The sequence below is a fragment of the Psittacula echo genome (assembly GCF_963264785.1).
Source record: "Psittacula echo genome assembly, chromosome: 16".
In the NCBI taxonomy this organism is placed as follows: Eukaryota; Metazoa; Chordata; class Aves; order Psittaciformes; family Psittacidae; genus Psittacula; species Psittacula echo.
The window spans coordinates 1,325,799-1,338,328 of NC_137752.1; the positions used below are offsets into that span (position 1 = coordinate 1,325,799).

General features: G+C 57.3%; 1 protein-coding gene across 2 annotated transcripts in view; it reads left to right on the forward strand.

Moving 5' to 3' along the window:
- Nucleotides 1–3,944: 3,944 nt before the first annotated feature.
- The window catches only part of NOTCH1 (notch receptor 1), a gene marked incomplete at its 5' end in the record, with an annotated part of 40,881 nt that continues 32,295 nt past the window's right edge, over nucleotides 3,945–12,530 (forward strand). For both annotated transcript variants that reach the window (XM_080630610.1, XM_080630611.1), the window contains 2 exons: nucleotides 3,945–4,002; nucleotides 5,556–5,637. In XM_080630610.1, the coding sequence (XP_080486736.1) occupies nucleotides 3,945–4,002; nucleotides 5,556–5,637 (140 nt within the window). The remainder of the gene's footprint in view (nucleotides 4,003–5,555; nucleotides 5,638–12,530) is intronic.

Here is a 12,530-nt window from a genome sequence, read left to right on the forward strand (position 1 = left end):
ACCCGCTTTGATTCAGGCTTCATTACTGAAATTGCCCTTTTTCAGAGAGCAGGAGCTAGGGCGGGGGTGCCGGTACCCCTGTGAGGGGGGATAACACCAAAGCAGGCGGGGGGGGGGGTGCAGGAGGGATGTGGCCCGATCTCTGCTTCATCCCTCCTATGTTTATCACTTCGAATGTAGAAGACCAAAACACCGATTGCCATGATAAGGAGATGAAAGTGTCAAGCAGGAACAGGCGCAGCAGCGACTGAAGCGATTGGGAGCAGCGTTGCTTGTATTTAACAGGCATTTGCCATTAAGAAGAAAAACGCCTGTTTTTATTTAAATAGCCTGGGGCAAATTTCTCCCTAAACCAACTTTCCCACGCCAGCCCCGTGCTCGAGCGCTGCGTTTTGGCAACTTCTGTCCGGAGCTGTCAAGGCAAAATATCCGCCAGAATTTATACCCAAGGATCGCTGCTCTCACGGAGGGGTTTTTTCCAGCCCCTGGAGACATGAAAATCCTTTACAGATGTGCAGTACCTGTTCCTGGTTGCGCCCGGCCCTGCTTTAACGGACGCCGTTTTCTTAGCTCGCAGGAACGAAAAAATATTCCCAGAGTTTTGCTCATTTATTTGTAACTTATTAAAACTTTGAGCCATGTGTGGAGGGCTCGGGTTTGGCCATCGCTGATCGCGTGGATGGGTGCCAGGGGTTCTATTAAAGCCTTTTATGAAGGCTGCGTTTAAAAGTACCTAAAATCCCATCACTTTTAACCCCTGAAGACCACTCACAAGGAAAAGTTTCCCTGGATTTATGTCGTGTTCACCCCTTCTTGCACAAAGATTTATGTTGGACGCTGACTTCTGCCTTCCTCCCTTTGCCTTCTGTTCCTGGTAGGAGTCTCTGGAGGAGGCGTTTGGGATTGAGGAGGTTCCCTGTGAGGGTCTTGCACCAGATCTTCTGTACCAGGGGAAGGACGGCACCATCCCACAGCAGCGCCTGGATGGAGGGGTCGTCCTCGCACCGAGATGCTTGTGCCCCCCATGTCTCCACTGCATAGAATCTGCCTGGTTTGTATTGGAAGGGACCTTAAAGCTCACCCAGCTCCAACCCCTGCCACGGGCAGAGACATCTCCCACTAGAGCAGCTTGCTCGAGGCATCGCCACCCCTCCATCCCCAGGTGACACGGGCACAGCAGGGACCCCGACAGCCCCAGAAATGGCCCCAGTGATCCGGTGGGGCTGGGGGCTCTCTGCAGGAGCCGAACACACGGAGCTTTCTGCATGTGGGGAACAAGCCCGGGCAAAGCCACAGCCCTGTTTCCAGGCAGGTAGAGCCGAGGTGCTCCCTCCTTCCTGGGATGGAGAAAGGGAGCAGAAGTGTCCATCTCCAGAGAACTTTGAGTGCTGGGAACCTGAGGCTGCCCTCGCGGCAGCCTTGCCTCGGGCTGAGGCTGAAGGTGGTGGCACAGGATCATGGTGGCACAAGGATGAGCTGGCACAGGGATGCTGCTCAGCCAGGGGGGACACAGAGGCTACATCCCTCTGCCTGGCTGCTGCCATCCCACTTGTGATGCTGGGAGGATAAAACAGGGAGCACCCGCTTCCCTGCCAAGGGTAGCAAACGACAGTGAAGAGCCATTACAGCCTCATGCTCTTCGGCATCTGTTATTTGCTCTCGAAACACATTGACGGCCTGGCCTTGCCCCTGCTCTATCATGACAGACTGAGCTGAGAGGCAGCTCCCTGGGATGCTTTAAGGTTTCAAAGGGGTTTGAGCTCCCATTGTCACTCGAACCCCGAGCACCCCAAGCACCCTCAGAGCCCCAATCCCCATCCCAGGTCAGGGCACTGGTTTGGAGCCCAAATGAATGCAGGAGGAGCAGGGAAGGGGGGAGCACGGGAGCGAGGTCCTGCTGCAGGGCTCCCTGCTTTGATCTGAGCAGCAGACTCTGCCCTTGGGTTTGTTTAATTGTTTCACACTTGCTCTGGAAATCGTTTACAACAGGAAGCAGTGGGATAACACCAGGCCTGGCATGGGGCATGGGCTGGGATGAGCCGGGGGGCTGGTGGAGAGGTGCCCTGTGATGAGAGACACAGATGACAGCGATTTCACCTCCTTCCCATTAACCCATTGCTGACCCTCGCTCCTCTTCCTCTTTCCCAAGCTTTCAGCCAAAGGCTGGCAGCCAGACCCACACATTCCCATCTTTGATCAGTAAAGAACCATCTGACAGCTTCCAACAGCTACAGCTCGAGGGGCTCAGGGGCAAACCCAGGCGCCCAATGGGATTTAGGTACCCCCATCCCCAGGGCACTCAGTAACCCCAATTCTCTGTGCTCTGAGCATTTACCCCCCCCCCACCCCATGTCTTGGCTGAGCAGGGCTCGCCCCCACAACCCCATAGGAAGCGTCAGTCAGTAACACCCTGACACGGGCCGTTTCTGGTGGTGGGTACAGCCTCTGAGCACTCCGGTGACACCCACAAACACGAGTTTAAGCGCTTCAGCTCGTCCGGGGCCTCAGGGCCTGCAGGGTTTCAGGTGGGACATCCCCACGCTCCCACGCCACCGGCTCCGGGGCAGTTTGGTGTGCCAGGACTGAGCACGGCACAGGCTGCAGGGGGCTCTGGGGACTCGGGATGAGGGCGCAGGCCCCGCGGGCAGCACTACGTGCACAGGCAGCCCATGCACCGCTCGGGTTGTGGGGCTGCCTCCCGGGTTTGGCTTCCCAACCTTCCTGGTTTATTTGTTTATGTGGATGCGGCGCATGGGGCTGGGCCTGCGAGCTCACTGCTTCACAGCGCACAACAAACAGCACCCGACCCCAGCTCCGGGCGTGCTGCCTGCGCTTGCGGAGGGCAGGTAGGAAGTGGCTTGGTGTTACCTGTGTGCACCCACAGCGTGGGGCAGGTCAAGGGGGAATCCCACCCTGTGCCCTCAAACACACCCTGCTCCCAGCTCCATGTGATCCCAGGGGATGCTCAGCCCAAGCCTTGGTCCCCCTGGTGCAAACAGCTGCTACAACCGCCCCATTCCCGTGTGTCCCCATGCAGGGCCCTGCATGGACACGCTGCAGGTCAGGGTCCTCCTGCGGTCCCTGGGCAGGTGCTGCAGCCCGTGGGGGCCATGCAGGGGCTGTACTGAGGTTGGTTAACGGGGTTCCACCAGGGCTGTACTGGGGCTGCAATGAGAATGGGGGAAACTGCACTGGGATTATGCAGGTGTGCAGGGGGGACTGCACCAAGGCTGGGGTGAGGGCTTGAACTGGAGGGGTCTGGGCTTGCACTGGGATGTCTGGGGGCTGTACTGGGACCATGTGGGGGCTGCCTGGAGGTGTCCGAGCCTGCACCAAGGCTCTGCGCTGCCTGCATGGGAGGGCTGTGCTGGATGGGGAAGGGAGGCCTCATTGTGGGGTTGTGGGGCTCCATGGGGGGCTGCACTGTGGGTGTCCTGGGCTGCCCAGGCTTGCTGCATCGAGGTGGGGCTGCACCAGGCCTGGGGGGGGTGTTAAATCTGCACTGTGGGTGTCCGGTGGCTGCGTGGGGCAGGGGGACTGCACCGGGGGTGTCCGGTGGGTCCAGGGGGGAAGGGGCTGCACTGGGGCTGCCCGCGGGGGCTACGCGGACCCCGCAACCCCACTCCCGTCCCACGCAGGGTCCCTCCGTGGCGGGAAGGGGGCTCCCAGCGGCGGCCCCTCGGGCCGGGTAGGGAGGAGCGTCCCGTCCCGTCCCATCCCGCCCCATCCCGCGCCGTCCCGCCCCCCCCCCGCCCTCCCGCCCGGCCCGGCCCGGCCCGCCGGGGCTGAGCAGCCGCGGGAGGCGCCGGCGCTCGGAGTCGCTGCGCTCGGCGCTGGGCGCGGTGTGTCTGGGGCTCCCTGCGGGGCAGCGCGCACCGGTACCGGCTCGGCTCGGCCGAGGCCCCGCGGATCTATGCGGCTGTGAGCGGCGGGAGCAGAGCGGGATGGAGCGGCTCCTGGCGCCCGGGCTCCTGGTGCTCCTGCTGCCCGCCCTGACGCGAGGTGAGGGCCGCCGCGACGGGCCCCGGACCGGCCCCACCAGCGCCCGGCAGGAAGTTTGCCGAGAGCGGGGCCGGGCGCGGCGTGCGCCCCGGGCACGGCCGGTCCCGGCGGGGCGGCGGCGTCGGGAGGGGTCTAGGGCGCGGGGTCCCCGTGGGAACCGGGGCTCGGTGCCGGGGGATGCCCGGGAACCGCGCTCAGCTCCTGCGGTGGGAACCGGAGCTCGACGCCGCCGGGGGAGCCGAGACCGGAACCGCGGTGGGGGGGGAGCGGGGCTCGGTGCCCCGCTGGAGGTGGCGCTCGGGGCTCGGTCCCGGGGGGTCCGCGGAGCCCTGCGCTCGCTGCCGTCGCGGGGCAGGTCGGAGCAGGGTGCGGAGGGGAGCCGGGGCAGGCGGCGCTGACGACGGGCTCGGGGCGCGGAGGGGCGCGCAGGGCGGTCGCGCTGCTGCCGCTTGTTCCGCGAGAGCTTTCGGCCGTTTTGCACATTTCTCTCGGTTTCCTGTTTCTTGAAAGCCCGACGGGGCTCCCTCAGGGCCCGGCGCTTCGCCCGCAAAGCGCTGAGCGACCATGGGGGGCGACCGGTCGGGGCCGGGGAAAGAGCCCTAAAAGTGGCCGGAGGTGCGGGGCGGAGCGGGGAGCAGCCCCCCCCCCCGCCCCCAGGGGCCGGGGCTCTGCCGTGCTCCCGGGGCTCTGCGTACCCCAGCCCCGACCCGGGGCTTAGCGAGCTGCTTCCTGCGGAGCAGGAGGGTCCTGGGAGGGTTTGGGGACATGAAAGCAATGGGGCTCCGGCTCCTTTCCTCTGCACTGGGGCAGCCCGGGCTGAGAACCGAGCCCGGCCCCTCGGAGGCAAAGTTGTGCCGGGCCGGAGCGGTCCCCAGCTCCCTGCTCCATCCCCATGGGACTTGCTGGGGGACAGAGCCCGGAGCGCAGGGGGGTGTCCCGGGTGCGGGGGGCTCAGCAGCCGTCTGTGCAGGGGGGAAGCTGTGTTCTGGTGGTGGCAGCACGAAGCTGCAGTCTCTCAATTTGAAACCGCTTGGGCTGCACACGCGTGTGGCAGAACCGGTTACCGTGAAGAGTGAGCGGGACGGAGAAGGGGAAGAGCGAGCCAGGGCGCAAATCGGAAGCGATTCTGGTGCTTTGAGCGAGTTGCTGTGGTAACTGAGCAGAATTTGGCTCTGAGGGCCAGACAATGAAACCTTTACTCATAGCAAGTTGTGACGGGCGACTCATTTCGTTACCGACTGCACGGTAACCAATGAGCCCTCGGGCGGGTGGCTTTTCCCAAATGGCATTTGTCACTCAAGGGCCTGATCTGGGGTTTCTCTCTGTCAGCCCTCGCGCCGGAGGAGAGGCCAGAGTCTCCCCTCGAGCCCACCCCCAGCTTATTTTTAGGTAGAGGCTCTCAGCACCCGGCCCCTGCCTGACTCCATCACCCTGCAGGTGCTGCAGCCCCCGGCTCACTGGGGGCCATGAGGAGCCTGTCCCCATTCCAAGTGACCCCCCTGCCTCTGCCACCGGGCCCTGCGCTGTGGGTAACGCTCTCCTCCTCTCCGCAGGTTTACGGTGCACGCAGCTTGCTGAATCCTGCCTCAACGGGGGCAAGTGTGAAACTTTCCTCAACGGGACGGAGGTGTGCCAGTAAGTATGGAGGAGCCAGAGGATTTTCATCTTCCCCCGACCAAAGTATTGACATGTATGTTGACTTTGCTTTGAAGGCTCTGGATTTAATAGAGCAAGATGCATTTTCTTTCCTTGAGTGGCAAGAATAACCTGCTTGTGTAGGAGTCGCCACGAGTTTGGCAGGATCGGGCTTTGTTCCTCGCGGGGTGGAAAAACATGGGCAAAGGGCCATGTTTTGCTGGTGTTAACCTATGCAGACTGCCCTGATGATGGAGCAGGAGGTAGGGCCAGCCCGCAGCATTCGTTGGACCTTTGGGCAGGGAGGGAGGCTGTCTGTCTGTCTGTCTGCCTTCCAGCTACTCCCTCCTGGCCCCGAAGCGTTGCCTTTCAGTCCTTGCACCCCGGCTATTTGGGGTGCAGTGGCCAATATAACTCCAATAAAGACTCAAGAGAGGTTTCATGGTGTGGCTCTGGCTGATGGAGCTGCCCCATTGCTGTCTATGGGGCATCACCTTGGGGAGCAGAGCCACCCACCCCCTCCCGCATCCTGCTGGCACCAGTGCCAAGCTGGGTCCATCCCGGCATTCCTGGTGGAACCTGGCACCCAGGCCAGAGTTTTCTCCAAGCTGATTGTGGAGAAACGGATGTGTGAAGCGTTGGGGCTCTTTGAAGGACCAACCGACCCACCGCAGCGATGGCCGATTCACTCCCGGCTCCCAGGGAACAATAACCAAGAGAAGTGAATAAGGCTCCAGCTCCCTTTTAAAAACTATTCCATAAAAGAAATGTGAATGGGCAAGGCTCAGTTTTCCGGCCAGATTTCCCCTCTGCCTGTTGAACGTGGCCTGAGCTGTGAGCAGGCGGGGAGACGTTCCCACCCACCCCAGATTCCCAAAGAGGAAGTCCTCGGCGCAGGAACCTGAAGGCATTTCCAATCCCAACCTGTTGAATGGTGCTTTCCCTTGACAATGTGGGCTGCTTTCTTGCAAACCCGCCTGGGTGCCGTTACTCTGCCCAGCAGCCGGGCACCTCCTGCCCCCTTCTCCAAGCGGAGCCCCCCAACCCTTTGGTGCAAATAAATCAGCAAATCAATCAGGCACATGAGCAATTTAATGGACAAAGGCTGGGTCCCTTTGTGAGCCACTAATGAATGCACGCCACTTTTTTTTTGCACAGAAGCCCTTACCAACGCTTGACGCTCTAAATCTTGTTTTCTTTCATTCAAAGAGCGACAGCTGGGATTCGGTCGAAATTCGGCAGCTATTGTTAAGGGAGGCAGATTAATGCTGTGTGACTAATCATGTATGGCTTCCCAGAATGCCCAACCCTCCACCCCCTCCCCAACCTTACACCCCTCCTTCTCCTTGTGGTCATTCTTCCCTTTTTTTTCCTTAAGTCTCTGCACCTCCTGATTTACATTTCATGTGCAGATGGTGATGGAATCTAATTAGACCTGATGTGTGCGAGCTCTATTTGGAGGAGAAGCCTCCAAAGTAGGCTTGGGGTGGGGTTTCCAAGAGGAAAAGTTAACTTTAAAGAACTCCTTTAGCTGTGAATAACCCCCTGCTCTTGGCTGCAGACGCTGGGATGGCTTCACGAGTGCATGTGAGTTATTACTGCAGGAGACCAAGGTGTGTGCTCAGTGTGTTAAAGCACTTGTCCCGTGCCGGGTACACTCTGTGGGCGATGGGGGCAGATATTAGAGGTGCAGCTTCCCAAGGTGTCTGATCGCAGCTTGCAAAATCCTGGTTTTTCACTTGTTTGAATATCTCTTTGCGAGCAGTTTTGCTTCCAAGCTTCTCAAACAAAGCAGAGCCAAGAGCACAGATACCAGACGCAGGAAAGCTTGGCACTGCCCTTTGGCGCCTGCGGGAAATGCACCATTTTGGCTGCTGGCCACATCTCTGCTCAGGCTGGCACTTAACAAAGTTTGGCCATAAAGCCCCATTGTGCTGCCCCCACAAATCCAATTAGAAAGTGGAGTGAAATAGAGAGCGTACGAGGGAGACGCTGCTCCAGCGGACAAGCGTCCGCTTGGTTGGGTTACGTGAAGACGCCTCTGATAACTCCCAACCCCAGTTATCAGCCCTGTTACGGAAAGGGAATCACCAGTGCGAGACAAACAGCTTTCTCTGCCTTCATTATTTTACAGTGGTTTGTAAGGCTCCAGGTGCCTTATCTTGCTTGTCCCTTTGCCAGGCAGTCTGGGGTGTGCAGGGCTGGAATTGAGTGGAAAGGACCGAGCAGTTATCGGCTGGAGGGCTCATGAAGCTGCCTCTGGAGCCACTTTCCATGCTGGCAAGGGCAGCCGGGACTTTCAGTGCTGGAACTTCCAGCACAGACCCATGAGATGTTTCTGTCCCTGGGTGTTTCTGTCCCGCTCACACCATTGTAAGGTCCGGTCTGCAGCCGGTGGCTGCTGCAGTGTTTGACGTGTGGTCTCATGGCACTGGGGAGCTGTGGCTTTCCAGAAAAGGCACTTGCCTCCGTCAAAGGCATTTTCCCAGGCAAAATGACAAGGTTTTCCCAAAAGGTCGTTTTGACTTCTAGCAATAGCTCCTAATTAAGCTGTTGGCTAAGCCTCGTTTTGACTGGCATCCCTGGAAATGAGCAGGGCTGATTTTAGATTGCGGTGCCATGTGACTTTTATTCCCAGGACCTCCCTTGCTCCGCTAGTTAAAAGCAGATGGCATGAAAGAGGGCTGGGTTTCAGACCCCGCTCCACCAGCCCTTCACCATTAAAGTCAGAGGAGCTGCGCCTGGGTTGTCATAGTCCTTCCCAGAGAAGCAAAGGAGACAGCAAAGGGAAAGAACAAGTTAAATTAATCCCTGGGCTTACGCTGAAAAGGGGGAAGAGTCGGTTTGCTAAAGTACTTCCTCTGTTTATGAATCAGCACCGTGTTGTAGTTCAGCCGGGGCAATGGCTCCTGAGCTGATGCCCGTTGCCATCACCAGCTTCCATGGGCAGCTGGCCAGAAACATTGGAAGAAACAGTCAGAGGGGGATTGTTGTGGGAAGAGATGATTATTTTAGCTCCAAACTCTTTTAGGAGACGAGGAGGAAGACAGAGGAGCGATGTGAGCCCTGCAGCTCCCTGTGCCCTTCAAGTTATTCAACTGCTCAGTCATTGTTATCTCATTGTAAAGGGCGGAAGTTTCCTTCTGGTTTGGTTTTTCTCATGTGCTTTAACCCAACGTTATTTCCATGAAATAATAACAAAGAAAAAATGCAGTCTGGGTGCTGGGGAGGAAGAGGGTGGAGTGTGGGACAATCAACCAGAGGAAGCCCTCAAAGAAGTAGAGGAGCGGTGATTCAGCCATGTTGAGAACTCTTGGTGGCTCGTTCGAGTCTGATCTCATTCTCGGAAAGAACAAGGTGGAAATGGGTCAGAGGGGAGATTACAAACACAAAAGCGTCACCTGCTGCAGATTCCAGTGGAAGGGAAGCAGAGCTGAGGAGCCCAGCTGGTGAGGTCACTGCTGCAGCCGCAGGAGCTCAGGGCTCCAGAGGAATCTCTGTTCACATCTCTCCTCTCTGCAAGGTGTCGTGATGGTTATCGGTTATTGACTCCCATTAACTTACCTTGGGAGTCTCTTGGTTGGGATGAGGTGTTGTGTTGGTTTCTTTCATGGCTTGGATACTTGGTGGTACTGCGTTTGGGCAGGAGCCAGTGCGGGTCACGTTCAAGAGGAGATACATCGGTAGGGATCTCCTGCAGCATGCAGATGAACAGGAGAGATGGGGTGATGCCTGCTGAGATGAATGTGCTCAGGGGCTCCCCAGGATGGATGCAGAGGGGATGAGGTGTTCACAGTGGCCATCGTCACCTGAGATCTGGGGCTGTGTCCTGGGTTCTTGCAGCTCTTAGATGTGTGATGCAGTGCATGGGGCTCTGCGCCATGGACAGCTTCTGCAGGTTGTGTGCTTCATGGTACGGGGTATGTTTTATTCCACCAGAACCTCTTCCATCTCAACCACCTGGCTCCTTGTCTTCCTACCTGCTGGAAGCCATGAGATATCCATTTGTTCCAAGGCTGTTCCAGTTTATTGTATGTAACACGAGGGAGACATGTATAAGTCACTGCAAGATCAAGCTGTTCACCAATTAAGGGCTTGGATAACATAATCAGGAGGCAGTTAGCAAGTTTTAAAATAACATTGTTTGGAAATTAACCTGCTCTTTCCAGGCCCGGAGGTGGTGACCCTCATTTTGCTCATGTTGGGAGGTGTCCCGCATGGTAACGGTGTGTGTACCTGAGTGGAATGTGAAATTTATAGAGCATCAGTGTGTTTAATGAGGGAGTAGCCTCGGGGTGCACTTGCTGAGAGCTGGTGAGCTCTGGATCTGGATGGAGACTTCTCCATGGTTAACGTGCCAAGTTCCAGGTGGAGGTTTGAGACCATGTATTGGGGCTGTGGAGTGGAAAAGCCTTTGGGATACAACTTGAAGCCCCCTGGGAAGGCAGACCTGCAGTGGGGTCTTGGTTGAGTCCTGCTTCTATCCAAGGGGCCAAAAAGGTGTTCAGGGTCCTCCTGCTCCACGTGGGGCTGTGGGTTGTGGCTGTGTCCAGCCATCCCTGAGGACTGCTTGGCTTCTGCTGCCTGAGATGGAGCTGGGGTGCTTGGGCTGCTCCATGCTTTGGAGCCCAGGGCCAGAAGGGCCATCAGGACGGAGAGGTGATGGTCTGGGGTGATTCCAGATGCTTTCTCAGTGGCGTTTTCATCTCATTCCTTGGCACACAAAAGGTGATGCTGCAGTCACCCAGCCCAGCAGCTGTGTTGAAATCCCACAAATCCCTGACGCTGCCTTGCTGCGTGGTGCCCTCATGAGCCCAGATTTGCTGTAGGGAGGAGGTATCCCAGCTTTCCCAGACCATCTGTCCAGGGCTCTGTCCTGCAGTGCTGGGCTCCTTGGGGTTGGCCTTGAAAGGTGTCAGCAGCAGCAGGTTGATGTTACCACCAACCCAAGTACTGCTCACCATGGGTATTGTGTTGGTGCTCACACTTTGGTCTGTGGTAGAGCTGCAGCATCTTGCATTGACCAATGATTGGGAATAAGCATAAAACACTGCTCTGGTGTTGAGGAGGGTGCTGCAGTTTTGCTTCTTGGGTGTCTGAACATGGAGCCATCCTGGAGCAGGAGCAGAGACATGTGAGGGTCAAGACCCTGCTTTGGCACCGCTGGTGTTGGCAGGGTCTGGTCATTGGTTGCAAAGCTGGGGCTCTGAAGGGCTGAGGAAGCTCCAGTTGGATTTAACAGCACAACTCTCTGCACATCTATTGCATGTGATGTTGGGAGGTCTTTGCAGTACTCTGCTAGGTCTTAGTGACACCAGACCATAGCAGCCCCCATCTGTCTGCTTGGAGAGCCCCAGGACAGTTTGAGGTGCCCAGCTGGAGACACCGCAGTCCTTACTTTGACATCTGAGTGTTGCTGGTAGAGCTGCTCCGTGCTGCTTCCAGCTGGCAGAGGTGTCATGATGCCTGGTCAGACTTACACACACTTGTATGGACTCTGCCTTCCTCAGTGTGTGGCAGTGCCAGGACCTGTTGCAGTGCCTCTGTCTATAGCTCTAGGGTGTCCTGGTGGGTCAGGTCCCTCCTCTCACATCCCTGTGTCAGCAAGCACCCCATGGGCAGGGGTCTGCCCTACAGGATGCTCTTGGGGGTTCCCAGATATGTCAAGCCAGGACCTCTTAGTGCCTCAGTTTCCCTCCATTTGCTGTTGCTTGTCTGAACGTTAAAACCTGTTTAGGTGCGAGATGAAGCAGCACAACCTGTCAGGAGCATCCTGGCTTCTGGAGGTGAATAATTGTGCCCCATCCCTGGCAGTGTTCAAGGCCAGGTTGGACACAGGGGCTTGGAGCAAGCTGCTCCAGTGGAAGGTGTCCCTGCCCGTGGCAGGGGTTGGGACTGGATGAGATTTAAGGTCCCTTCAACCCAAACCAGTCTGGGATTCTATAGTTGGGTGATGGAGGTGCCTGCTGGTAATGCAGTGCTTGGTGTGAGAGGTGCAGGATCAGGACTAAAGCCTATGTGAGGAGTTGGGGATGGGAAGTAGACATTTGGCTGGGCCATATGGGCAGCTCTGCCTCAGAATAGAACATATTCAGTTGGAATGGACCTACAATGACCATCCAGCCTAATTGACGGGGCAGCATCCCACCCACTGCTCCACACTGGGAGCGTGGTGCCAGTGGGATGCGAGCAGTGTGCGCTTCCCTCGCACAGTGGTAGTTAATGTCTACCTCAGGCTTTCACCCCTCATGCCCTCCCCTTCCCCCACCGTGGCCCGGAGTTAATATTGGAAAAGCCAGTTAAACAGTTAATGTTTAGGGCCTGGTTATGGGGCTCTTGCCCATTTCCAGCGAGGGAGCAGAGCTGCATTTTAATGGGAAACTTTCACGCTCAGTCAAGTTGCAAAAATTTATTTGTGCAGAAGTCATTTTCTTTTAACAAGTTTTCATCCTAATTCCTTCCCCAAAATCTGTATTTATATGGGAAATGGATTTATTAAGTTTTAATGATGCTATAGCATTGCCCCTATTTAATAGAAGGGGCACCCTGCAGGCAAGCAGCCTGGTGGTGGTGGGCTGGGAGCCCGTGGCTTTGGGCTTGATCTAAAGTCAGTGTAGCAGAGAGCAGCAGTGCCAGGCTGTGCTGGGACCTCCAGGGCTGTGCAGGATCAGTCCCAGGCTGTTGCAAGAGCTGGGGCTGCAGGGCTGAGTCTTGCATCCTGCTCATCCCTCCTCATCCTCCTCTGTGGCTCCTGGCATGATGTGTCCACCACAAATGTCCCCAAGAGGAGCAATGAAAGGGGCCTTTGGCCGTGTCCCTTTGCTGAGAGAGCCAGCATCGGCAGGGCAATGGAGACCCCAAAGACCACACTGCCCTTGGGGGTTTGAGTGTTT